Consider the following 27,717-nt stretch of genomic DNA (forward strand, 5'->3'; position numbering starts at 1 on the left):
TCCTGTGTATACATGTGTGTACATATGGAATTACCTCTATGTAAGATACAAACACACACACACATGGAATTATATGATGTAAACACATATGTACATGCATCAATTTGACCAAAATAAAGATTTTTCTCACACACACATAAAATAACAGTGGCAGCAAAGGTTATTTTGACATTGCCTTTAAAATTGCTTCTCAGAGAAAAACATCACCACCATCATCATCAAGAACTTCCTAAGAATCTATTTCAAAATGGTGCATTTGGAGATCAAAGAAACAAATTTAAATGATTCTACTTACCACAGGAAAAATTAAGAAAATTAACAAAAATCATCAGACATTTTTTTGAGGTATGTGTAATTCAAACTATTCTCACCCATTACGCACCCCTCAAAAACTTGCAACATCAAACACTGAGCAAAGAATATCAGACAAAGTGGGCTCTCAAAGTAAATATATTATAGAAAATAGATATCTTTTTAATTCCATTATCTTGACACTTGAGAAGTTACTGCATCTATAAAACAGGAAAAGAAATGCTATCTTTAAAAAAACGAAAGAAGGAAAATAACTTGAATTTAAAATATGCTTGGGCGCTTCCCTGGTGGCGCAGTGGTTGAGAGTCCGCCTGCCGATGCAGGGGACACGGGTTCGTGTCCCGGTCCAGGAAAATCCCACATGCCGTGGAGCGGCTGGCCCCATGAGCCATGGCCGCTAAGCCTGTGCATCCGGAGCCTGTGCTCCACAACGGGAGAGGCCACAACAGTGAGAGGCCCGCGTACCGCAAATGCTTCATGCCAAAAATTTACAAACTGTATGAAAACAAATACAACATTCTCCAAATGACAAAACTGTAGAGATGGAAAAGAAATTAGTGGTTGCCAGGGGTTAAGGATGGTGAGAGGGAGGGCAGTGGGTGTAACTATAAAGGGGTAGCCTAACAGAGATCTTTGTAGAGATGGAGTATTTCTGTATCATGATTGTGGTGGTGGCTACATGAATCTATACATGTGATAAAATGATACAGAACTATACACACACCTTATACCAATATGAATTTCCTGGTTTTGACATTGCAATGTAGTTATTTAAGATGTACTCATTGGGGGAGTTCCCTGATGGCCAAGTGGTTAGGACTCTGCACTCTCACTGCCAAGGGCCCGGTTCAATCAAAAAACAAACAAGATGTCCTCAATGGGAAAAACTGGGTGAAGAATACATGAGACCTCTCTGTACTACTTTTGCAAATTGCTATGAATCTGTAATCACTTTGAAATAAAATTTTTTAAAAATATACATTTCTCAGCTAACATCATACTTAATGGTGAAAAACTGAAAGGTTTGCCCCTAAACTTCGGAACAAGATAAATATGTCTGCTCTCGCCACTTCTGTTAAACATTGTACTGGAAGTTCTAGCAAGGACAATTAGACAAAAAAGGAAATAAAAGACATCCAGATTGGAAAGGAAGAAATATAACTATCTTTATTGCCAATGACATAATCTTATACGTAGAAAATCCTAAAGAATCCACACAAAAAAATTAGAATAAATGACTTCAGCAAAGTTGTAAGATGCAAGATCAACATACAAAAATAAGTTGTATTTCTATAATTATCAATGAACAGTCAGAAAATGAAATTAAGAAAACAATACCATTTATAATAGCATCAAAAAGAAAAATATACTTTGACACAAATTTAACCAAAGAAGTGCAAGGCTTGTACACAGAAAATTACAAAATATTGAAGGAAATTAAAGAAGATCTAAGTAAATGGAAAGACATCTCATGTTCATAGATTGAAAAACTTAATATTGTTAAAATGGCAATACTTTCCAAATTGACCTACAGATTCAGTGCAATATCTGTCAAAATTCTAAATGTCATTTTTGCAGAAATGGATAAGCTGATCCTAAAATTCATATGGCAATGCAAGGGACACAGAATGGCCAAACAATCTTGAAAAAGAAGAACCAAGTTAAAAGACTCACACTTCCTGATTTCAAAACTTAACTACAAAGCTACAGTAGTTAAAACAGTGTGGAACTGGCATAAGGATAGGCATATAGATCAACTAAATAAAACTGAGTCTAGAAATGAACCTATATACCTATGGTGAATTTGTTTTCAATAAGGAAGTCCAGACCATTCAACGTGAAAGAAGAGTCTTGACAACAAATGGTTCTAGGACAAAAAGATATCCATATGCAGAAGTATGAATTTGGACCCCATCTCATATCATATACAAAAATTAACTCAAAATAGATCAAAGACCTAAATTTAACAGCTAAAGCTATAAAATTCTCAGAAGGAAATATAGGTGTAAGTCTTCATAACCCTGGCGTAGGCAATGGTTTCTTAGATATGACACCAAAGCACCAGCAACAAAAGAAAAAATAAACTGACCTCGAATTAAAATTTTTAAATGAAATTTAAATTTAAAACATTTGTATGTCAAAGGACATTATCAAGAAAGTGAAAAGAAAGTCCCAGAATGAGAGAAAATATTTGCAAATAATATATCTAATAAGGACCTAGTGTCCAGAATACATAAAGGACTCTTACAATTCAACAAGAAAAAGACAACTTAGGGGCTTCCCTGGTGACGCAGTGGTTGAGAGTCCGCCTGCCGATGCAGGGGACACGGGTTTGTGCCCTGGTCCGGGAAGATCCCACATGCCGTGAAGCGGCTGGGCCCGTAAGCCATGGCCGCTGAGCCTGCGCGTCCGGAGCCTGTGCTCCACAACGGGAGAGGCCACAACAGTGAGAGGCCCACATACGGCAAAAAAAAAAAAGGACAACTTAGAGGACACCTTCAAGATGGCGGAGGAGTAAGACATGGAGATCACCTTCCTCCCCACAAATACATCAGAAATACATCTACATGTGGAACAACTCCTACAGAACACCTACTGAACGCTGCCAGAAGACCTCAGACTTCCCAAAAGGCAAGAAACTCCCCACGTACCTGGGTATGGCAACAGAAAAAAGAAAAACAGAGACAAAAGAATAGGGACAGGGCCTGCACCTCTGGGAGGGAGCTGTGAAGGAGGAAAAGTTTCCACACACTAGGAAGGGCAAAGCGGAGAGATTTCCACACAGAGGATTGGTGCCGACCAGCACTCACCAGTCTGAGAGGATTCTCTGCTCACCTGTTGGGGTGGGTGGGGACTGGGAGCTGAGGCTCAGGCTTCGGAGGTCAGATCCCAGGGAGAGGACTGGAGTTGGCCGTGTGAACACAGCCTGAAGGGGGATAATGCGCCACAACTAGCCGGGAGGGAGTCCAGGAAAAAGTCTGGACCTGCCTAGAGGCAAGAGACCACTGTTTTGGGGTACGAGGAGAGGGGATTCAGAACACCACTTAAACAAGCTCCAGAGACGGGCGCAAGCCACACCTTTCAGCGTGGTCACCAGAGATGGGCATGAAACACTAAGACTGCTGCCGCAGCCACCAAGAAGCCTGTGTGCAAGCACAGGTCACTATCCACACCTTCCCTCCCGGGAGCCTGTGCAGCCCGCCACTGCCAGGGTCCCGTGATGCAGGGACAACTTCCCAGGAGAACACACAGCACACCTCATGCTGTTGCAATGACATGCTGGCTTCTGCCGCCGCAGGCTCGCCGTGCATTCCATACCCCTCCCTCCCCCCGGCCTGAGTGAGCCAGAGCCCCCTAATCAGCTGCTACTTTAACGCCGTCCTGTCTGAGCGAAGAACAGACGCCCTCAGGTGACCGACACGCAGAGGCAGGGCCAAATCCAAAGATGAACCGCAGGAGCTGTATGAACAAAGAAGAGAAAGGGAAATTTCTCCCAGCAGCCTCAGGAGCAGTGGATTAAATCTCCACAACCTGATGTACCCTGTATCTGTGGAATACCTGAATAGACAACGAATCAACCCAAAATTGAGACAGTGGATTTTGGGAGCAACTGTAGACTTAGAGTTTGCTTTCTGCATCTAATTTGTTTCTGGTTTCATGTTTATCTTAGTTTAGTATTTAGAGTTAATTGTCATTAGTAGATTTCTTTATTAATTTGGTTGCTCTCTTCCTCCTTTTTTTATATATATATAGATTTTTTTTCCTTTTTCTCTTTTTGTGAGTGTGTACATGTATGCTTCTTTGTGTGATTTTGTCTGTACAGCTTTGCTTTTACCATTTGTCCTAGTGTTCTGTCTCCGTTTTTGTTTTTTAAGTACAGTTTTTAGTGCTTGCTATCATTGGTGGATTTGTTTTTTGGTTTGGTTGCTCTCTTCTTTCTTTCTTTTTTTATTATTTTTTCATTTTTTATTTTTAATAATTATTTTTTTATCTTAAGAACTCTATTTTTTTTTCTTTCTTTCTTTCATTTTTTTCTCGCTTTTCTTCTGAGCCATGTGGCTAAAGGGTCTTGGTGCTCCAGCTGGGTATCAAGCCTATGCCTCTGAGGTGGGAGATCAGAGCTCAGGATGTTGGTCCACCAGAGACCTCCCAGCTCCATGTAATATCAAATGGCAAAAGCTCTCCCAGAGATCTCCATCTCAACGCTAAGACCCAACTCTACTCAACAACCAGCAAGCTACAGTGCTGGACACCCTATGCCAAACAACTAACAAGACAGGAACACAACCCCACCCGTTAGCAGAGAGGCTGCCTAAAATCATAATAAGGTCACAGACACCCCAAAACACACCACTGGACGTGGTCTTGCACACCAGAAAGACAAGATCCAGCCTCATCCACCAGAAGACAGGCACTAGTCCCCTCCACCAGGAAGCCTTCACAACCCACTGAACCAACCTTGGCCATTAGGGGCAAACACCAAAAACAACGGGAACTACGAACATGCAGCCTGCGAAAAGGAGACCCCAAACACGTAAGTTAAGCAAAATGGGAAGACAGAGAAATACACAGCAGATGAAAGAGCAACATAAAAACCCACCAGGCCAAACAATTGAAGAGGAAATAGGCAGTCTACCTGAAAAAGAATTCTGAGTAATGATAGTAAAGATGATCGAAAATCTTGGAAATAGAATGCAGAAAATAAAGAAACGTTTAACAAGGACCTAGAAGAACTAAAGAGCAAACAAACAATGATGAACACAATAAATGAAATCAAAAATTCTCTAGAAGGAATCAACAGCAGAATAACTGAGGCAGAAGAACGGATAAGTGACCTGGAAGATAAAATAGTGGAAATAACCACTGCAGAGCAGAATAAAGAAAAAAGAATGAAAAGAATTGAGGACAGTCTCAGAGACCTCTGGGACAACATAAACACACCAACATTCAAATAATAGGGGTCCCAGAAGAAGAAGAGTAAAAGAAACGGACTGAGAAAATATTTGAAGAGATTATAGTTGAAAACTTCTCTAATATGGGAGAGGAAATAGTCAATCGAGTCCAGGAATCACAGAGAGTCCCATACAGGATAAATCCAAGGAGAAACATGCCGAGACACACATTAATCAAACTAAAAAAAATTAAATTCAAAGAAAAAATATTAAGAACAACAAGGGAAAAGCAACAAATAACCTACAACGGAATCCCCATAACCTTCCAAGAAACAAAAGCCCAGGACTAGATGGCTTCACAGGAGAATTCTATCAAACATTTAGAGAAGAGCTAACACCTATCCTTCTCAAACTGTTCCAAAATATAGCAGAGGGAGGAACACTCCCAAACTCATTCTACAAGGCCACCATCACACTGATGCCAAAACCAGACAAAGATGTCATTAAGAAAGAAAACTACAGGCCAATATCACTGATGAACACAGATGCAAAAATCCTCAACAAACTACTAGCAAACAGAATCCAACAGCACATTAAAAGGATCATACACCATGATCAAGTGGGGTTTATCCCAGGAATGCAAGGATTCTTCAGTATACGCAAATCAATCGATGTGATACACCATAATAACAAATGGAAGAATAAAAACCATACGATCACAATAGCTGCAGAAAAGGCTTACAACAAAATTCAACACCCATTTATGATAAAAACCCTCCAGAAAGTAGGCACAGAGGGAACTTACCTCAACATAATAAAGGCCATATATGACAAACCCACAGCCAACATTGTCCTCAATGGTGAAAAACTGAAACCATTTCCACTAAGATCAAGAATAAGACAAGGTTGCCCACTGTCACCACTATTATTCAACATAGTTTTGGAAGTTTTAGCCACAGCAATCAGAGAAGAAAAAGAAATAAAAGGAATCCAAATCAGTAAAGAAGAAGTAAAACTGTCACTGTTTGCAGATGACGTGATACTATACACAGAGAATCCAAAAGATGCTACCAGAAAACTACTAGAGGTAATCAATGAATTTGGTAAAGTAGCAGGATACAAAATTAACGCACAGAAACCTCTTGAATTCCTACACACTAATGATGAAAAATCTGAAAGTGAAATTAAGGAAACACCCCCATTTACCAGTGCAACAAAAAAAATAAAATATCTACGAATAAACCTACCTAAGTAGACAAAAGACCTGTATGCAGAAAACTATAAGACACTGATGAAAGAAATTAAAGATGATACAAATAGATAGAGATGTATACCATGCTCTTGGATTGGAAGAATCAATATTATGAAAATGACTATACTACCCAGAGCAATCTACAGATTCAGTTCAATCCCTATCAAACTACCACTGGCATTTTTCACAGAACTAGAACAAAAAATTTCACAATTTGTATGGAAGCACGAAATACCCCAAAGCCAAAGCAATATTGAGAAAGAAAAATGGAGGTGGAGGAATCAGGCTCCTGGACTTCAGACTATACTACAAAGCTACAGTAATCAAGACAGTATGGTACTGGCACAAAAACAGAAGTATAGATCAATGGAACAGGATAGAAAGCCCAGAGATAAACCCATGCACATATGGTCACCTTATTTTTGATAAAGGAGGCAAGAATATACAATGGAGAAAAGACAGCCTCTTCAATAAGCGGTGCTGGGAAAACTGGACAGCTATATGTAAAAGAAAGAAATTAGAACACTCCCTAATACCATACACAAAAATAAACTCAAAATGGATTAAAGACTTAAATGTAAGGCCAGACACTATAAAACTCTTAGAGGAAAACAAAGGCAGAACACTCTATGACATAAATTACAGCGAGATCCTTTTTGACCCACCTCCTAGAGAAATGGAAATAAAAATAAACAAATGGGACCTAATGAAACTTAAAAGCTTTTGCACTGCAAAGGAAACCATAAACAAGACGAAAGGACAACCCTCAGAATGGGAGAAAGTATTTGCAAATGAAGCAACTGACAAAGGATTAATCTCCAAAATATACATGCAGCTCATGCACCTCAATATCAAAAAACAACCCAATCCAAAAATGGGCTGAAGACCTAAATAGACATTTCTCCAAAGAAGATACACAGATTGCCAACAAACACATGAAAGAATGCTCAACATCAGTAATTATTAGAGAAATGCAAATCAAAACTACAATGAGGTATCACCTCACACCAGTCAGAATGGCCATCATCAAAAAATCTACAAACAATAAATGCTAGAGAGGTTGTGGAGAAAAGGGAACCCTCTTGCACTGTTGGTGGGAATGTAAATTGATACAGCCACTATGGAGAAGAGTATGGAGGTTCCTTAAAAAACTAAAAATAGGGCTTCCCTGGTGGCACAGTGGTTGAGAGTTTGCCTGCCGATGCAGGGGACACGGGTTCGTGTCCCAGTCCGGGACGATCCCACATGCCACGGAACGGCTGGGCCCGTGAGCCATGGCCACTGAGCCTGCCCATCCAGAGCCTGTGCTCCGCAACGGGAGAGGCCACAACAGTGAGAGGCCCACGTACCGAAAAAAAAAAAAAAAACACAATGAGGGGAGACTTCCCTGGTGGCGCAGTGGTTAAGATCCGCCTGCCAGTGCAGGGGACATGGGTTCGAGCCCTGGTCCAATAAGATTCCACATGCCACAGAGCAACTAAGCCCATGCACCACAACTACTGAGCCTGCGCTCTAGAGCCCATGTGCCACAACTACTGAAGCCCCCGTGCCTAGAGCCCGTGATCCACAACAAGAGAAGCCACTGCAGTGAGAAGCCCACGCACCCCAAGGAAGAGTAGCCCCCGCTCGCTGCAACTAGAGAAAGCCCGTGTGCAGCAACGAAGACCCAACACAGCCAAAAATTAATTAATTTAAAAAACCACAATAAGATACCACTTCGCATCCACTAGTATGGCTATAATCAAAACAATTAAAGACGGCTTCCCTGGTGGCACAGTGATTGAGAGTCTGCCTGCCGATGCAGGGGACGCGGGTGCGTGCCCCAGTCTGGGAAGATCCCACGTGCCGCGGAGCCGCTGGGCCCGTGAGCCATGGCCGCTGAGCCTGCGCGGCCGGAGCCTGTGCTCCGCAACGGGAGAGGCCACAACAGTGAGAGGCCTGCGTACCGCAAAAAAACAAACAAACAATTAAGGACATTAGGTTAAGTGAAATAAGTCACAAAAAGACAAATACTATACGATTCCACTTATATGAGGTACTTATAACAATCAAATTCACAGAGACAGAAAGTAGAATGGTAGTTTCCACAGGCTGAAAGGAGGTAAGGGAATGGGGAGTTATTTAACGGGTATAGAGCTTCAGTTTTGCAAGATGAAGAGTTCTGGACATTCGTTTTACATCTATGTAAATGTACATAACACTACTGAACTGTACACTTAAAAATGGTAAAGATGGTAAATTATACATTGTGTATTTTACCTCAATTAAAAATTTTAATTTTTAAAAAAGACAAACAATAATAAGTATTGTTGAGGGTAGAGAGAAATTGGATTTTTCATAGTGGTTATGTAAAAATGGTGCAGTCACTTTGGCAAACAATTTGACAATTCCGAAAAAAGTTAAACACAGTTACCATTTGACCCAGCAATTTCACTCCAAGGTATATACCAAGAGAATGGAAAACATCACACAAAATCTCACAAGTAAATGCTCATGGCAGCATTATTCTTAAGAGCAAAAAAGTGAAAGCAACCCAAATGTCCATCAACTGATGAATGCATAAACAAAATGTGGTATATCCATACAATGAAATATTATTCAGCCATAAAAAGGAATAAGTACCAATACATGCTACATGAATGAATGATGAAAACATGGTAAGTGAAGCCAGACCAAAAAAGCCATATATTGTATAATTCCATTTATATGAAATGTCCAGAACAGGCAAATCTATAGACAGAAAGTAGATTAGTGGTTTCCAGGGCTGAGGGAGGGAGGAATAGGGTTTGTAGTCACTGCTAACAGGTATGTGGTTTCTTTTTGGAGTGATGAAAATTTCTGAAATTGGATAGTCATGATGGCTGCACAGCCTTATGTATGTATACTAAAAAACACTGAATTACACAATTTAGTAAATTTTATGTTATGTGAATTCTATCTTAATAAAAAAATAAATATATGCTTGATGACAGAAACCAGATATTCACATAGTCTTAAAGTATCTTCCTCAAAGTATTTAGTAATTACAAAGGGAAAAATAGTAAGTTTACATTAGAGAATCCTGGCAGACACCACCTTAGCTAAATGATCAAGGTCAACATCACCAGTAAAATACCAACATCACGTACACCCTGATATGATGCACTGAGGAGGGCACTTTCATTTCTGTGGTATGCTTCCCCAAAATGCAAAATCTTACTCTAATCATGAGAAAACAGCAGATAAACCCAAATTGAGGGAAATTATACAAAATAACTGCCCAGCACTATTCAAAAGTGTCAAGGTCATGAAAGATTGAGAAACTGTTTCCAGATCTACAGAGACATGACAACTAAATCCACTGTATGATCCTGGACTGGATACTGGAAGAGGAAAAGGATATTAGTTGGAAAACTGGTGAAATCCTAATAAATTCTGTACGTTAGTTAACAGCACTGTACCAAGGTTAATTTCTTAGTTCGATAAACATTTTATGCTATGTATGATATTAACAAAAACCGAAGACGGGTGAAAGATATAGGAGAATTGCCTTTACTATTTTTGCAGCTCTTCTGTAAGTGTAAAATTTTCTCAAATTTTTTTAAAACTGTTCAGAAATGCTTCATGACATTAAAATATTTAATAGAAGGACTGAGAGATGAAATTTAGCAAACTTCGCAGAAAAGGAGAATAAAATTCTAGACTTACAGGCACTTGTCTTTGATGTGACAGAAGCCACCCTTCACCTGAGCACAAATAAGCTTATAAACTAAATACTTTTCCTAAAGCATGGTACCACAAAGCCTTAACCATTTTACCCCAAAAAGATAATTATCGAAAGGGAAGAGAACAAAAGAATGAAATGTTCTATAAAAGATGTGAGCTCGGGCTTCCCTTGTGGTGCAGTGGTTAAGAATCCAACTGCCAATGCAGGGGACATGGGTTCGAGCCCTGGTCCAGGAATATCCCACAGGCCGCAGAGCAGCTGGGCCCGTGCATCACGGCTGCTGGGCCTGTGCTCTGGAGCCGGTGAGGCACAACTACTGAAGCCCGAGCACCTAGAGCCCGTGCTCCGCAACGGGAGAAACCACCGCAATGAGAGGCCAGCGTACCACGAGGAGGGGCCCCTGCGCACCACAGCTGCAGAGGGGACGCGCGCATCAGCGAAGACCCAATGCAGCCAAAAATAAATAATAAATAAATTTATTTTTTTAAAAAAAAAGATGTGAGCTCTTTCAGCTTGTCCTAAGAAAATATATGCTGAGCATTTATGACTCTGACTATCTCCAGTCCTACCTCATGTTCTAATTTCTGACCCTGTTTACCTTACATCAAAATAAAATCTGTTTTTATTTTATAAAATTTTATAAAATACTCAGAATCTTACAGTTTAAGAGGCCAAAGAGATAATCAAATCCACTGGTTCTCAAAGTGCAGTCCTGGACCGTTGTCTCTAGGAAGCCATTTTAGACATGCAAATTCTATACCCACTTCAAAACTTCTGAATCAGAAACTGGTGGTGGAGCCCTGCACAGGAGTTTTAACAAGCCTCCCAGGTAATTCTGATATAGGCTAAAGTTTGAGAACCACCAATCTTATCCAATTTCCTCACAGTAGAAGTGATCTGCTTAAAGGTACAAGGTTTCTTAGAAGCGGCCATGACTAAAACCCAGGCTTCCAACCCCCAGTCCAACGCATTTATGACTTAGCCCACCCTGTCCCACCACAGGTCCTAGTTCATTACAACACCGCCTCAATTATCCCATCTCCCTTTCCCTACCATCATTTTCTGTGCTAGTTCCATCAACTTTCCATCATGTGGTAGGGTTTTACCTTGTCTTGCATAAAATTTGTCACTTTAAATGAAGTACAACACTCCCGGCAGGCAATAGAAGCCAAAAGAATTAGATGCTTAATTCCTTAAACTGATGGAACTATTATTTTAAATAGAATTAGTGTTTCTCACGTATCTTCTCTACTCCATCACTTGTCTCCTTTACATAATTAAAGGAAATATTCAGCACATGAATGCAATCAATTAATGGTGATTTTCCTACCCTGACATGGAGTCATTCAAATGCTATATGTCCCACAACTCAGCTTCTTCTGGTACACTGTGCATAAATATGTAAAGGTGAGCATGACACCATAAAGTAGAAGTAAGCTCAAAAATAAGTGCAATAAGCTGAGAGGAAGAAAAAGGGAAGCAGAGTGAAGATTAAGTCAATCCCCTCTTTCACAAATCGAAACCAAGAGTAAAATTAACCCAAGGAAGTTATGTTATACATTTAAAGAATAAAATTTCAGTTAAACATAAATTAGATGACAAAATAATCTGTTTGAGCTAATGAGACCCTTGATAACCTTAGCTTATCAGAACTTAAAAACATATTTTTAAATACGAAAAATTTGAATAAGCTAGTAATTAAATTCTTACCATGCCTGGTGTGGTACCTTCATCACTGTCTCCATCCTGGCTGCTTTCTGTATCAGCACTGAGAATCACTGTATCTGAAGTGCTCTTGTATTGCCACTTGTTACTTTCAGCATGAACATCTAAGGATGATTTTTGCAGAGTGGATTCTGCCTTGGAAGATGTGGCTTCCATCTTTGGGGTTAAAATCCTTCTGCAAGTTTTCTTTATTTCAGCCTTCTTACATTTCTTACATGCCACTTCATTGTTAGAATTCTTATCTAATAGGGATTTGGAGCGCTTAAGTTGATCTGGCTTGTAGCTACTGAGTGAAAAGGGAACAAGATACACCTTAGCTGTTTTTCCTAAAACTGTAGTCTGTACTGGTCTCAGAGACACATAAGCGATGTTTTGGTTTTCCTTATATTCATTCACCTATTCAGGTCAATAAAGGAAAACAGAGAGTATTAAAATTCCAGGTTTTAAGCCTTTTCTTACAGATCTGTATAAATAAATCTAATTCCTATTTCATAATGACAACACAAAGCCAAACTGATAGCCTGTAAGGAAACCTTTTTCCCTCCAAAATCTAGATACCTAATTCATTAACCTGAATAGAATTATTTATTATACTGGACACATTTCTTACCCATGAGTCGGCCAGACCAATAATAAAAATGACGACAGGGGCTTCCCTGGTGGCGCAGTGGTTGGGAGTCCGCCTGCCGATGCAGGGGATACGGGTTCGTGCCCCGGTCCGGGAGGATCCCACATGCCGCGGAGCGGCTGGGCCTGTGCGCCATGGCCGCTGAGCCTGCGCGTCCGGAGCCTGTGCTCCGCAGCGGGAGAGGCCACAATAGTGAGAGGCCCGCGTACCGCAAAAAAAAAAAAAAAAAAAAATGACGACAATTTGTAACTGAGGAGACTGAGTAACTGGAATTGTTTCAAGAGTGGGAAACTGACCATAACGACTGCAAAAGCAAATGCAGGCTTCCGGATCCCAGCCAGACACTATTTTGGGGGTTATTGATAAACATCTTCCTCAATGCTGAAGGTCTACTTTCCAGAGGAAAACCAGGACAGGCATCCCCGCTTATCTTTTAAAGCAACACCCCCAAAAACCCGTTAAACTGAGAGATGCCCCAGGGAGCAGGAAAGTTTTAGAGTCAGGAGGTGCCGGGTGGCAAGTCCTCCCATCCTCCTCGGCCTATGCCCGGCACACCCCTCACGAAGACTGAGGCAGGAACACACCCGAAAGGGACAAGCCTTTTCTCCCATTCACCTGGAGTCGCTGTCTGGAGCCCACCTTCTCCTCGGCCTCTGCGCGCGACCCAGACATCCTCCCTCCGCTTAGCAGCTGGCGTCTTCCCGCCAAGATTGCGACGGGAGGCGGGGATGGGTGGAGGTGGGAGGGGTGGGGAGGGGTCCGGGGCGGGGGAGGCCAGGGCGGCGCAGGAGGGTTCCGATCCCAGCCGGTGGGAGGGGGAGAGAGCACTGGGCGTTACATTAGTCTCTTAAAGAGGCAAGGTTGCTAGCCTCACCACAAACTCAAATTCCTCAGGGAATAGAAGGGACCGAATCGACATTTTTACCTTGGATCCCGGTGATTTTGATACTGCTGATGCCAGTATCTCACTTTGAAAAACACCTGCGCCTCTCCTAAGGAAAAACCACCTTGCCTAGCAACGTGAGCCTGGAAAAGATTCAGGAGCGCTTAAATACCATATGAAATAGAGAGGCAATGAAATCAATATATATGCAGCCTTTACCTCAGCCCCTAGTTCCTTGTAATCCCACCACCAGAAAATTATGCCCAATGGCCACCGTATTTTCTTCCTGGGAATAGAAGCATTTTGATTTTTTTTTTTTTTCAAGAGCTGATAACTTAAGCTGGTTTAAACTTCGCCCACCAGTTAACTAACATTTAGTGACGACCTTACAAAGCCCAAAGACTGGGGAAATGTTTTAAATAACTTTTGTGTCACAAAGCATCATAAATAAGATTTCAGGGCACTGTATTTCTTATAGTCACTGTCATATTAAACTTTTTTTTTTTTTCCTATTTTCTGGGTTGCCGCGAGCAGAAACAATTGCCTTCCCAACAGATTTACTCCCTCTGGATAGCATAGTTTTGGAGCTGATGAATTTATAACAAATTTCTATCTACTCTTTTACAGTCCTTTTCTTTATAGCTCAAAACTGCTCCCTTGGTTGGTTACTTGAGTTATCCACTGTTCCTTGATCGAGACTTGCCCAATTTTATTTCTTCTCCCAGCTGAGGCCCAATTTTAGGATACAGGTGAAATAATTTGAGAACTAATCCTATTAACAGCACCTTTAAAGCCCTTCAGGAACTTGCACACTCCTTGACTCAAAAATTACTGATAAAATCAAACTTTTCATAGTGTCTGATATATACCATGTTATTTCTGGACTTCAAGACTTTGCTCAGGCTGTCCCTTCTCTCCCCACCACAGCAGTTATAAAACCCTTTCTACAGTGACTGTGTTCTGACTAGCAATTAGTCTATGTTTTTTAACACAACCCAACTAGTAAATTGGGATTATTTCAGTTACTCTTCTATAAGCCCTTGAAGACTTACTAAATGAAATTCAAGTTTCTGGAGGAAACAAGCCTTTCAACAATATTCCATACTCCTTAGAGAAAGCTAAGCGCGGTGCTTAATAATTACTTATGGACTTTTATATACAAACATTTCAGCCAGGAATATGTTTTAATAGGCAGTCTCCAGAAACGGAAAGAACTGTAAAGCCTAAGAGTGTTCGGATTTCAGGCACTGTTCTAAGCCGCCTGGGGGATTTTTTTTTTCTTGCCACTTGCCCTCACGTGACCAAAAAATACCTCACCACAACCCGCTCAGCCTCATCAACTGAGCTAATCAGGTGCTATTAACATGATTTCTATTCCGATTAAACGCTAACTCTGAGCTTTCAACAATCTGGACAAACCGCCCTTCACTATCTCCTCAGTTTCTTATCCCTCACTACCCGATTTTCCTTGGCTTCAAACCAACCCTAACGAGCGAAACCTTTCATTCAGCCTTTCCTCGCCGCAGGGTCTCAACAGCAAAGCCCAACGGAAGCAAATTCCCGCCAGAAAGTGCGTCCAAACACTGCGAAACTGAGGAGGCCAGGGCGGCCTATGAACATGCGCAGTAACAGACTCGACGTTCTAGCCGTAGGCGCCCAGACGTCCTCCACAATCCCACAATCCTCTGGTCGCATATTTCCGGTTTTTCTAGCTCAGTCGGAAGTGGTGTCTCTATCAGTGGCGCAGCAGTGTACAGTGGCCTAAGTGGAAGAGGTTTTTTCAGTTCGTTGACGTTGTTCTGTTCTGTTCAGTTTGGAATCAGTCAAGTTTGGGGAGTCACTGCCGCTGCCGTCAACATGTCGGTCCCAAGCTCACTCATGAAACAGCCGCCCATTCAGTCTACGGCTGGAGCCGTCCCGGTTCGCAATGAGAAAGGTACTGTGCTGAGCGGCTTTCCAGTCGGATCTTACCTCTTTCCCCAGCATATTCCAAACCTACCCCGGGCCCACCACCTCAACCCCAGCGACCCTTACGATCTTGCCCCCTATTTCTTCGACTTTCCCTATCAAACTCGCATCCAGTCGCGTTGCTTAGGGGAAACAAAAGCTACTTCCGTCTCATCCTGTTACTAGAGCCTGTGTGCTCTCTCCTACAGCAAGCACCCTGTTGCCTTGGCCTCCACCAATAAGTTAGACTAATAAATATAGTGAATGCCTGCTGCTTGCAAGGGGTTGTGTGGGATACAATCCCTCTTTTGTTATCCATAGTCTGTTTTTGATGCTTCTATAACTCTTATCGTTGTTAATTACATGTCCATTTCCCTCCACTGCATCATAAGCTCATAACCTCCTTGAGGCAGGAACTCTGTCTTATTAAACTTTTTATCCCTTGAACCAACGCAGTGCCTGTATTTGTTAAATTGAATACAAAATGGTGTAAGACAGTGGTGTAAGGAACTCATAGTCTACTAGATGTGAGACATGCAAAAAGAGGCACATTCTAAGCAGCTGTATGGTCTTTTGCACCTATAATACCTGTCACATAGGTGATACAAACGAAGTGCTTAGGGAGGGCAGAGAAGGAATAATCGCTTCAGATTGGGGTATTTAACTTGATCTTTAAAGGATGGGTGCAGATGGATGAAGGAAAACTGTACCTGTTTGGGAAGTCAGACTGAAAGAGTTTTTTCAGTAAAGTATTTGAAAACTAATGTCAATTCTTTTTTTAAAAAATATACGGTACCTATTCTTGTGCAACCTGCCTTTTTTTTTTTTTTGACTCAACATGTTTTTTGAGACGTATTCTTTGAATACATGAAGATCTTATTCATTCATTTTAACTGTTTATGAGTTCCATTATATAATTAAACCACAGTTTGCTCCCTGCTGAGGGACAGTGTTGTTTTGTTACTTTTTCTCCTGTTACAAACAGTGCTTAAACATGTCTCTTTAGTGCACTTGTGTAAGAATTTCTCTAGGGTAGGGTGAACCTACACTGACACATCATTATCACCCAAAATCGGTAGTTTACATTAAGGTTCACTCTGGTGTTGTACATTCTGTAGATTTGGACAAATGTGTAGGGACATTTATCCATCATTATGGTATCACACAGTATTTTTACTATGCATTTAAGGTTACTTCGTATCTTTTCATGGCTTGATAGCTCTTTTTTTTTTAAATTGCTGAGTAATATTCCATCATCTGGATGTGCCACGGTCTATTTACCCATTCACCTAGTAAAGGACATCTTGGTTGCTTACAAGTTTTTGCAGTTATGAACAAAGCTGCAGTAAATATCCGTGTGCAGGTTTTTGTGTGGACATAAGTTTTCAACTCCTTTGGGTAAATACCAAGGAGTATGATTGCTGAATCATACGGTAAGAGTATGTTTAGTTTTGTAGGAAACCATCAAACTATCTTCCAAAGTGGTTGTGCCATTTTGCATTCCCACCAGCAGTAAATTAGAGTTCCTGTTGCTCCACATTCTCACCAGCATTTGGTATTGTCAGAACTCTGGATCTTAGCCAGACTAATATGTGTGTAGTGGTATCTCATTGTTTTTTTAATTTGCATTTCCCTGACGACATATAATGTGGAACATCTTTTCACATGCTTATTTGCCATCTTTATCTTCTTTGCTGAGGTGTCTGTTAAAGTCTTTTACCTCACCTTGTTCTTCAGAATTGTCTTGGCTCTTTTTGACCTCCTGTTCTTCCATATGATTTTAAAATCGCCTGAGAACAGCTTTTAATGAAATTGCATGAAAATTATAGATCACACATTTATCGATCAACTCGGGCACAGTTGCCAACTTCTCATCCTTGAACATGATATATTTCTCCGTTTATTTCGATCTTTTATATATTTAAATACAATTATATTTTTCCTCCTAAAGGCCTACATCATTTGTTGATTTATTCCTTAGTATCTTACAGATTAGTTGCTATTGTAAATAGTATTTTTTAACTGTATTATCTAATTATAGGTAGCCAACCTACAGGCACATTTATTTTTATCTAACGTTTATCCAGCATTCTTCTTGAATTTTTTTTAGCTTATCTGTTGGTTATCTTGTATTTTCTACATAAGTAATCATATAGTCTGTAAATTGTGGCAGTTTCTTCCTTTTCAGTTCTTACCTTTTATCTCTTTTTCTTATTGCTCTAATTAAAACCATAATATAACGTTGATTAGAAGATATGATAGGGACAACCTAATGATGCCCACTGTTTTTTAAAGGAATGCTTCTAATGTTTTATCATTAAATATAATGTTTGCTGTATCTATTGTTAGATTATGTCACTTTAAATGTATAAACTTTATTTTTTTAATTTTTATTTTGTTGTGATTTCTCATGGTTTGTTTTTTTTTTTCCGGTACGCGGGCCTCTCACTGTTGTGGCCTCTTCCGTTGCGGAGCACAGGCTCCGGACGCGCAGGCTCGGCGGCCATGGCTCACGGTCCCAGCCGCTCCGCGGCATGTGGGATCTTCCCGGACCGGGGCATGAACCCGTGTCCCCTGCATCGGCAGGCGGACTCTCAACCACTGCGCCACCAGGGCAGCCCTCTCATTCTTTTTTTAATATTTATTTTTTAAATTTTTTAATTTTATTTATTTTTTTGGCTGCGTCGGGTCTTAGTTGCGAAATGTGGGCTCTCTCGTTGAGGCACGCGAGCTCAGTAGTTGTGGTGTGTGGGCTTAGTTGCCCTGTGGCATGTGGGATCTCAGTTCCCCAATGAGGGATTGAACCCGCATCCCCTGCATTGGAAGGTGGATTCTTTACCAATGGACCACCAGGGAAGTCCCATAAATATGTAAACTTTAAATAGTACATTACTTTTTTCCCTGTTAATTTTCTAAGGTTAAGCCATGCTTGTAGTCCTGGGCTAAATCCTGTTATGTCACTATAGCTTAGAGGGGTTTTTTTGGTTAGTTTTTACATTGCCTGAATACATTTGCTATTATGTTATTTAGTATTTTTGTATATGTTCATAAGTGAAATCCACCTAAAATTTTCCCTTGAATTGTACAGTTTGGTTATCAGGGTTATATTCATCTTATAAAATATGTTGGTTAGTTTTCACTGATTTTCTGTTCACTGGAATTGTTGGTATTTGTAAAAGACAGATAATCTACTCTTGCAGGTTTGATAGCACATAAGCTAAAAGAAAAGAAGGTAGAAATAAAGATTAGAAGATGGCGTTATATGGTAATTTATAAAGGCTGCCACGGAAAAGTCTCAAACTAAAAGAATGAACAGTATTTTAATTTTATATTCCCACTTAAGTCATCCTTACTGTGTGCTGGGCACTATTACAAATAATTCGCTTAAGCACATAGTTGAGGTGGAGTAGCATGAATTTGTGTTGGAGGTAGTCTCCGTTTGGGGGGACTTTTTCTATTGTTTCACTGCCCGCCTTCCTTCACTTCATTGTACCCAAGCTAAGCCTCATTATCATTAGTGTTGGTGTTCACAAGAATGCCTTCGCATGACTTGGCCTTTGTAGGAAAACAGCATTAGATGAATAGATGGTTGGGTAATGGCTCTCTTCTTCTCCTGCTTGGACTCTGGTTTGCCAGGAATACAGGGCTCTCCCTGGAAAGGCCAAGGGTTGAAGGACATTGGGAAAGAGGCTACTGAAACATAAGTTATTTTTCTCACCCAGGTGAGATTTCGATGGAAAAAGTGAAGGTAAAACGTTATGTGTCGGGAAAGAGGCCAGACTATGCCCCTATGGAGTCCTCAGATGAGGAGGATGAAGAGTTTCAGTTCATTAAGAAAGCCAAAGAACAAGAAGCAGAGCCTGAGGAACAGGAGGAGGATTCATCTAGCGACCCTCGGCTACGGCGTTTGCAGAACCGTATTAGTGAAGATGTGGAGGAGAGGTAATGACTAGGGTTATGTTTCCCTGGACCTGAACCCCTACAGGTTAATTAATAGGAACAACAGCAGTAATAGCTAATACTTGAATAGTACTTACTATGTGCCAGGCACTGTTCCAGGTATATTACATTTACTAATTCTTGTAATCCACATAATAACCTTATGAGGTAGGTACTGTTATCCCCATTTTTACAAGTGAGCCAACAGGCACAGTGGGGTTAGGAAAATAACTCATTAAGATGATGGAAAACACAGACCGTTGGTTCGTTTGTTGAGGAGTCTTTTTAGCACAAAGATGTTTTATAAAATTTGAGAAATTTGATTTTATCCATGCATTTATTCTAAAGGCCAATGAGGAGAAATGACACTGATGAAGTAGGAAAAAAGGACTGATGTCGAAAAGGGAGCCTCCCAATGAGGGGTTTTGTGTATTGTGTATTGACTGAGACATTACCTTACAGAGGAGGCCAGAGGCCCCAAATTTTCACAGTTCATATTGTCTAAAGGAGTTTTTTCACAGAGCCCTGGGCCCAAACAATTCTGTTTATTTTATTAAGTAGTTAGATCCAAATGATTTAATAAATATTTATGTCCTAGCAACTTAGCCACTTGAAAAATATAATATGTATAAAAGAAAAAACATTTTTATTTCGTTTTTACATAACCACAGTTACTTACTACTGGGGTTTGCGTGTCTCTTGGGCACTGACAACTTCTCAAACCTTAGAGTCACATTGGCACTGTCACTCATTTCCTGTTGCATATTGATTTCATGCAGTACTTGCTTTTTATCACAGCAGCCCAAAAATCCCAGTTTTACTAAGATATATCATTGAAAGGAAACGTAGTGTGATCTACTGTTGAAATTGTGAACTACCTTGAGCTTTAAAATATATCCCAGTGCACCCATCTATGTTTGTTGCAGTGCTCCAGGGTGCCTCAGCATACATGTAATGTTTTGGGTCCAACTTGACTATTTGTTCTAACACTTTGAGTTAGTTTCTTTAATCTGCCCTTGGTTTCCTCATCTCAAGACTTCAGTATTAATAAAAGCAAACATAATGTCCAGGTGCTCTGTGACTAAGGAAATGTGGTTGATGCCCCTTCGTTTTTGTGAGGTTGGTGTTACACTTGGACACTTTCTTTCAGATTGGCTCGACATCGGAAAATAGTGGAACCTGAAGTGGTTGGAGAAAGTGACTCCGAAGTGGAAGGAGATGCTTGGCGCATGGAAAGAGAAGATAGCAGTGAAGAAGAAGAGGAAGAGATTGATGATGAGGTATAATTTCGGAAAGTGGGAAGTTCTTTCTGCATACAAGAAAAAGTTAGGGCTTGTGCTCCTTTGATGAGGCCTTAAAGGTGCAAGATATCTGCTTTTGGCAGAAGTCTGATCCAGTGTTCCCTGCTTATTGGGGATAGGATTGAAATAGAATGGTAGTAAACATAAAATAGATAGCTAGTGGGAAGCAGCCGCGTAGCACAGGGAGATCAGCTCGGTGCTTTGTGACCATCTAGAGGGGTGGGATAGGGAGGGTGGGAGGGAGAGGCAAGAGGGAAGGGATATGGGGACATATGTATAACTAATTCACTTTGTTATAAAGCAGAAACTAACACATCATTGTAAATCAATTATACTGTAATAAAGATGTTAAAAAAGAAATAGAATGGTACTAAGTTGCATTTACTCATATCAGAATTTGTTGAGCTTGATGAGGTTAAAATAAAAAGACATCTCAGAGCACAGGCCAATTAGCTGACTGGCTTGGACATGTAACTTGACAGGAAATAGAACGGCGCCGTGGCATGATGCGTCAACGAGCGCAGGAGAGAAAAAATGAAGAGCTGGAAGTCATGGAGGTGGAAGATGAGGGACGTTCTGGGGAGGAGTCAGAATCAGAGTCTGAGTATGAAGAGTACACAGACAGTGAAGATGAGATGGAGCCTCGCCTTAAGCCAGTTTTCATTCGGAAGTAAGTATCTCATAAATCAGGCCTGAATCCTGGAAATAATTACTGCTTTCCAGGTCTGAAGATGGAAGCCTCTTTTCCCTCTCCTGCTCTCCTGAAATGTAAGCACCAAGGAAAAGTCTGCCCAGTGCCCCAACTCGGCAGGGTATTTGCTGAGGAATATCTTGTTAGCAGGAAGACTGAGTTTGTTTTCACATCTTCTTTTCCACTTAAAGAAAACATACCTGCCAAGGTGTTATATTCTTTTAAACACAAAATCAAGCTTGAAGAGCAAATTCCTATTCCTTTCCTAATGGCTAGAAATCCTAGAGTCCAGCAGATTTCTTGCTATTCAGGCAATTCTCAAAGATGAATGGAATTTTGATGCTCTGAAAACCAGGAATGACTCCCATTTTGGGCTCTTTGCAAATAATAGAGCCAGAGATTGTTGGGCTTTGTCTGGTTTGGATGGGACTTAATTTAGGGGAACAGAGACCTCCACTCTAAGGGCTTTGGGTAATTAACAGGACCTCTGTGCTGCAGGAAGGACCGGGTAACGGTTCAGGAACGTGAGGCTGAAGCATTGAAACAGAAGGAGCTGGAACAGGAGGCCAAACGCATGGCTGAGGAGAGGCGCAAGTACACACTCAAGGTACTGGAGGTAGCTGTGAGGATTGAATGCAAGGAGTTGTGTGCTTAGGTCTGTCTGAGGAGAATAAGGAAGTCCAACAGTTGAACTGTTCTCCCTATCCAGATTGTAGAAGAGGAGACCAAGAAAGAGCTGGAGGAGAACAAGCGGTCCCTGGCTGCACTGGATGCACTCAATACTGACGATGAAAATGATGAGGAGGAATATGAGGCGTGGAAAGTTCGGGAGCTAAAGAGAATCAAGAGGGACAGAGAAGATCGAGAAGCGTGAGTAATAGGATGGGCCTAGAGTTAAATACCACTGGTGGGACAGGTTCCTAGTAGGGTAGCTCTGAGGCTCCACACCTACTATGAGTTCCATTCTAGCTTCCTTTAGGGTTCCTGCAACTGGGTGGGTTCCCCATACATTGGAATGTGGCTTTTACAATAAAATCAGGGAAAAGAAACGCATTTTGTCCATGTGTCTCCACAATAGAGTGCCAGCTGATACTCCCTTTAGTAGTTTCCTAGTAGACACACACAAGTTACTCACTGTAATCAGTTACCTGTTGCTGCGTAACAACCCAACCCAAAAGTAAGTGACTTGAAACAATTATTTCTCATAATTTTGGAGGTTGGCTATGCAGTTCCTCTGCTGATTTCACCTGGGTTCTCTTATGCAGTTGCGTCCAGCTGGAAGATTGACTGGGCTTCACTCATGTGTCTGGTAGTTGGCTCTGTCAGTTACGATGCCTCACTTCTTCTTGAGTAGGCTAGACTAGTTTCCTTACATAATGGTCTCAGGGCAGCATTCTAAGAGGGCAAAGGTGGAAGCTGGCAAGGTCTTTTGAAGCTCACATATCATTTCTGCAAAGGGACATGCATACTGTGAGGGGAAGAATTTGTGGCATTTAAATAATCTACCACAATCATTGTGTTAGAGCAGAATCATTTCTGAGCTGCATCACCCATTCCTAAAAATTGATAGGAATGAGAGAGGGTAATCCCAGATTATAATCCTCAATAGAAGACTCTGTCCTCAGCCTGCAGTTTCTAAGGTTTTTATCCTGGGCGTCAAGGAGTCCATGTACCCTTTAACATTGTATGAAAAATTATGTGTTTATTTGCATTTTTTGAAGAAAAGGAATCTATGACTCTCCACCCCAAAAAAAGGGTTAAAGTCACGCAGTTTAATTAATGAGGGTGATCCTTGGTTTGTGACATATAAGCACATTACTAAAGAAATACCAGTAAACTCTTATACAGAGTTATTTGTTTTTTAACATATAAATTTATTTGTTTATTTATTTTTGGCTGTGTTGGGTTTTCGTTGCTGCACATGGGCTTTCTCTAGTTGTGGCAAGCGGGGGCTACTCTTTGTTGCGGTGCATGGGCTTCTCATTGCGATGGCTTTTCTTGTTGCAGAGCACGGGCTCTAGGCACCCGGGCTTCAGTAGTTGTGGCACACGGGCTCTAGAGCGCAGGCTCAGTAGTTGTGGCACACGAGCTTAGCTGCTCCGCGGCATATGGTATCTTCCCGGACCAGGGCTCGAGCCCGTGTCCCCTGCATTGGCAGGCAGATTCTTAACCACTGTGCCACCAGGGAAGCCCCCAGAGTCTTTTAAATTTTTGATTTTTTTTTAACTAAGAAGGCTTTTTAGGGAAGGAAAATTAGTAATGTTATAAAATCAAGCAGTGGTAGTATGTCTAAACCTCAGAAAGGCTAGAATCAACTTTCAAAAGTTTGCAAAACCTGGTCTTGCAAGCATAATGAAGACTATGTCACCCTCTTATTTATTGAGCTCCCGATCTTGATTCCTAACAGGTAATAACTAGAATTGATGAAGATGAATGATGGTTGAAAGGAGCGGGGACTGTGTCATATTCAGATAACTGGGTCTTTCTGAAGCTAAAATGATACTAATAAATAGTTTTGTTCTCTGGACAGGCTTGAAAAGGAGAAAGCAGAAATTGAACGCATGCGAAACCTGACTGAGGAAGAGAGGCGAGCTGAGCTTCGGGCAAATGGCAAAGTCATTACCAACAAAGCTGTTAAGGGCAAATATAAGTTCTTACAGAAGTATTATCACCGGGGTGCCTTCTTCATGGTAAGAAGTGAAAAGAGAATGGGAAAATGGGGCAGTAGGAATAACTCCCCATTTCCCTGGTCCTGGGATGTTACTTCCACTTGCCAGTGGTCAACTTTCTCATTTGCTTTTTGCCTCTGAAGAATACAACACCAAATAGAGGAAAGCATTGGCAACAGGATTTTAGATGTAGCAGCAACTCTTCTCTTTTGGCCCCAGCTCTCAGAAGGAGGAAATGATGTAATAGAAGAATTGAGGAACTGAAATACAGAGTGATCTATATAGATACTAGACCATTTGGGTTCCCCAAATCACTTAGATATCATTATCCATAGCTGAGTGAGAAATTTTGGTTATGAGAAAACCAGGCTCTGCAAAGAGCTTTACATTAACTCATGTTTGGGTGGCATAAGTTTAATTTACTTCATTCTGAGCTGACAGAAAGTGATTAAGTCTAACCAAAAAAATTGTTAATCTAACCATTATGTGTAATGCCATCATCTTTTTTCTTCATATAAAACCAAAGTCAAAATATCAGTCTGTTAACCCTGTATAAAGTGAAAAGGACTTCTTCCAAATTATTTGGGTTAGCACTAGTGATAATTCCTTAATAGAGAGATAGCAGGAAAGGGAATGGGAGAATTGGTTACATTTATTACTCTAATAGCATGTGGTTTGTCAAACTATTTCCTGATGTTAAAGAAGTGTTTATCAAAAACTAGACTAGCTTTTTCAAATGCTGTATAGCAAACATTAAATATCCCTACTGCCCCTAATTCCTGCCTTTCACTGTAGAAAAATTTTAAAACTTCACTGGAGGATTCCTTACTCCTCTCCCTCCATAATCAGTTTCAGTCTATCTGCTCAGCAGGAAATGTTTGCTTATTATGCAGTTTTCCAGCCCATGTGGCTTTCAAGATATGAGTCAGTGGAGATTATGAATTACTTCTTATACTGCTTCAAAGTCATAAAATATCATTGCTTAAGCATTTCAGCAGCTTTAATAATCAAGCTCCTTAAGGAAGCAGTGCATTGCTGACTGTGACACATAAGGAAAGGTTTATGTGAGTCTTTTGGTGCACATACTCAAATATCAACTCTTCTCATCTGGACAAAGAGAGTGAAGTTGAAATGGCTTCTGAGATTAAATGAGGGACTCTCAGACTCTAACAAGGAGAAAAGTTGGTTTCATGAAAACTGTTTAATTGTCCTACCTTTAAATTGGCCTTTCTATAGCTGAAGGGAAAAAGATTACTCCAAAAGTATGTTTGGTTAAAGGACTCAGCTCTTCCATGAAACTTTCCTTAACTAAAACGGTACTATTTTAATTCTTTCAGCACATATGTTTATGATCTGTATCATAACATTATAGTCTTACTTATATGTTGATTTGAAACTATTCTCTATAGTTATTTTATACAGTTCATTAAGTAAACCTTTTGAGCATTTACTGTATGAAGGGTACTACTGTTAAGCACAGCTACAGGTTATATAATCCTTGCCCTCAGAAGGCTTACAATCTAATAATAGAGCTAAGGCAAATATCTACTGTAACATAAGGAACAGTGAAAGTACTAAGGGACTTCTGAAGAGAGAGGTGTTATATGTGGTAGAAGACTGAAAAGGGTAACATCAAGGAGGTGACATTTAAGATATATAGACTTCCTGGAACTTCCCTGGTGGTCCAGTGGCTAAGGCTCCACGCTCCCAATGCAGGGGGCTCAGGTTTGACCGCTGGTCAGGGAACTAGATCCCGCATGCTGCAACTAAAAGAAAAAAAGATCCTGCATGCCGCAACTAAGGATCCCACGCGCTGCAAGGAAGATCCCACGTGCAGCAACTAAGACCCAGTGCGGCCAAATAAATAAATAAATCTTTTTTAAAAAAATTAAGATGTATAGACTTCCTGACATTCAGGGGGGTAGGAAGACATTCCATGTAAAGGAACAAGAAATGGAGGCAGAAAGTATCATCTGTAAAGGCAAAGGAGTAGATTAAGGCTACACAGCATTTGGCCTTGACTAGTACACAGAAGAACTGTGCTTATTTAATAGAGAACCATTGAAGGTTTTTGAGCAGGACAGAGGTATAATGAGAGTTGTGTTCTAGAAACATTAATCCCATGAAATGTGTAAGATTGATTGCAGGGAAAAACTATAATAACCCAGGTAATGAGAATCTAGGTAATTGAGAGAATGTTGGTCCTATTAACAGAAGTTAAGTCAGGAAGAGGCTGATTTGGAAAGGTTAGGGATACAGTTTTCACTTTAGATGTGAGTTTGAAATCCCAGAATACCCAAGCTAAGATGTGTATTGGGCAGTAGAAGAATCAGGATTGGAGATTTGAGAGGCCTGTACGAAGTTGAAATCATGTGAGTGAATGAACATGTTGAGTGCAGAGAAGAATACAGCCAACCTTCAGGAAATGTCTATACTTAGGAAGGAAAAAGATAACACAAGGGAAAAAAAGATTATCATCTCCTCAACTAGATGTAAGCTCTTGGTTCAATAGGTTCAATACCCTCTGCTTTCTTTTTATCCCTTGTTGTAAAATTTAATAAATTTGTAGTTTGAGGGACTTCCCTGGTGGTCCAGTGGTTACGACTCTGCGCTTCCACTGCAGGGGGCACGGGTTCGATCCTTGGTCAGGGAACTAAGATCCCACATGCAGCACAGCACGGCCAAAAAAATTAATTAAAATAATAAAGTTAAATGGTTTTAAAAAATGATCCCTAAAAAAAAATGTAGTTTGAATATATGAGAAATAAAACCACAAGATTGATAAGACTCTTTTCTACAGGATGAGGATGAAGAAGTATACAAGAGAGATTTCAGCGCACCTACCCTGGAGGATCATTTCAACAAAACCATTCTTCCCAAAGTCATGCAGGTATGGGGTACCTTAATGACATGAGAGAGAAAAGTAACGTATCGAGGGCTGTGACATGATATGTCTGGTGGTATAACTCATCATCTGTCCTAACAGGTCAAGAACTTTGGACGCTCTGGTCGTACCAAGTACACCCACCTCGTGGATCAAGACACCACCTCCTTTGACTCAGCATGGGGCCAAGAGAGTGCCCAGAACACAAAGTTCTTTAAACAAAAGGCAGCTGGGGTACGAGATGTATTTGAGCGGCCATCTGCCAAGAAGCGGAAAACTACTTAACTTATTCTTCCAACTATGGGACACAAGGGGAAGTCTCAGCATCTGGTCCTTGATTGTTTTTACTACTATTTACATGGCCCCTGTATCCAGCCTGCTGAGCCTACTGCCATACTTGTGACACTGGGCAAACCTAGTCTTTGAGGTGCTTTGTGAGGTTTGGACTCATGCTGAGAAACCTGCAGAAAAGCACTGTCCAGGTAGGATTAGAGGCTCCCCACTTAGGACTATTTCTGAGAAATCTTCAACTTCATTATTGCTCTGGCTTCCCATATTCACTTGGGACTGTTCCAGGTTTCTTTTTCCAGCCCTTAGCTTGGGTTAGAAAAATGGATGGGCGTGTAAGCGGACAATGCATTACTTCTACCGTACAGGAAATCTAAGCTCATTGAAACCTGTTTTGCATTTTTGGGGTAAATTTTTCTAGATGAACATTACTTTTTGATCCATTTGTGTGTGTGTGTGTGTGTGTCAAGAAATAAAAGAATCATACACCAAGAGGTTTTTTAGCATACCAGAAATAAAATGTGCAGGCTGACAAGTATCTACCTATTAACTAAAATAAAAGACAGCAGGGAATTGTCAGGCAAATTATGTTTCACATTT

General features: G+C 40.7%; 2 protein-coding genes across 2 annotated transcripts in view; one reads left to right on the forward strand and one right to left on the reverse strand.

Moving 5' to 3' along the window:
- The window catches only part of WDR76 (WD repeat domain 76), a 62,909-nt gene extending 49,697 nt beyond the window's left edge, over window positions 1-13,212 (reverse strand). Inside the window, exons 1-2 of the mRNA XM_029237303.1 lie at window positions 13,131-13,212; window positions 11,873-12,283 (exon numbers count right to left, since the gene is read on the reverse strand). Coding sequence (XP_029093136.1) covers window positions 11,873-12,283; window positions 13,131-13,187 — 468 coding nt within the window. The 5' untranslated portion in view covers window positions 13,188-13,212. The remainder of the gene's footprint in view (window positions 1-11,872; window positions 12,284-13,130) is intronic.
- Window positions 13,213-15,082: 1,870 nt separating this feature from the next.
- MFAP1 (microfibril associated protein 1) lies at window positions 15,083-27,655 on the forward strand. Its single transcript, XM_029239806.1, has 9 exons — window positions 15,083-15,334; window positions 19,068-19,287; window positions 20,435-20,564; window positions 21,068-21,255; window positions 21,775-21,883; window positions 21,986-22,146; window positions 23,807-23,966; window positions 26,746-26,835; window positions 26,932-27,655. Exons 1-9 carry the CDS (start codon window positions 15,256-15,258, stop codon window positions 27,112-27,114), a joined length of 1,320 nt encoding a protein of 439 aa, XP_029095639.1. The 5' UTR covers window positions 15,083-15,255; the 3' UTR covers window positions 27,115-27,655.
- The last annotated feature ends 62 nt before the right edge of the window (window positions 27,656-27,717 follow it).

Source organism: Monodon monoceros, unplaced genomic scaffold (assembly GCF_005190385.1).
Source record: "Monodon monoceros isolate NGI ecotype Baffin Bay Population unplaced genomic scaffold, NGI_Narwhal_1 Super_Scaffold_21, whole genome shotgun sequence".
NCBI classification, from domain to species: Eukaryota; Metazoa; Chordata; class Mammalia; order Artiodactyla; family Monodontidae; genus Monodon; species Monodon monoceros.

Excerpts from the sequence above, each read along its gene's own strand:
- MFAP1 (XM_029239806.1), top strand. The coding sequence starts at position 15,256 with ATGTCGGTCCCAAGCTCACTCATGAAACAGCCGCCCATTCAGTCTACG. Across the intron at positions 22,147-23,806 it reads GACAGAGAAGATCGAGAAGC|GCTTGAAAAGGAGAAAGCAG; the intron begins GTGAGTAATAGG and ends TTCTCTGGACAG. Across the intron at positions 23,967-26,745 it reads ACCGGGGTGCCTTCTTCATG|GATGAGGATGAAGAAGTATA; the intron begins GTAAGAAGTGAA and ends TCTTTTCTACAG.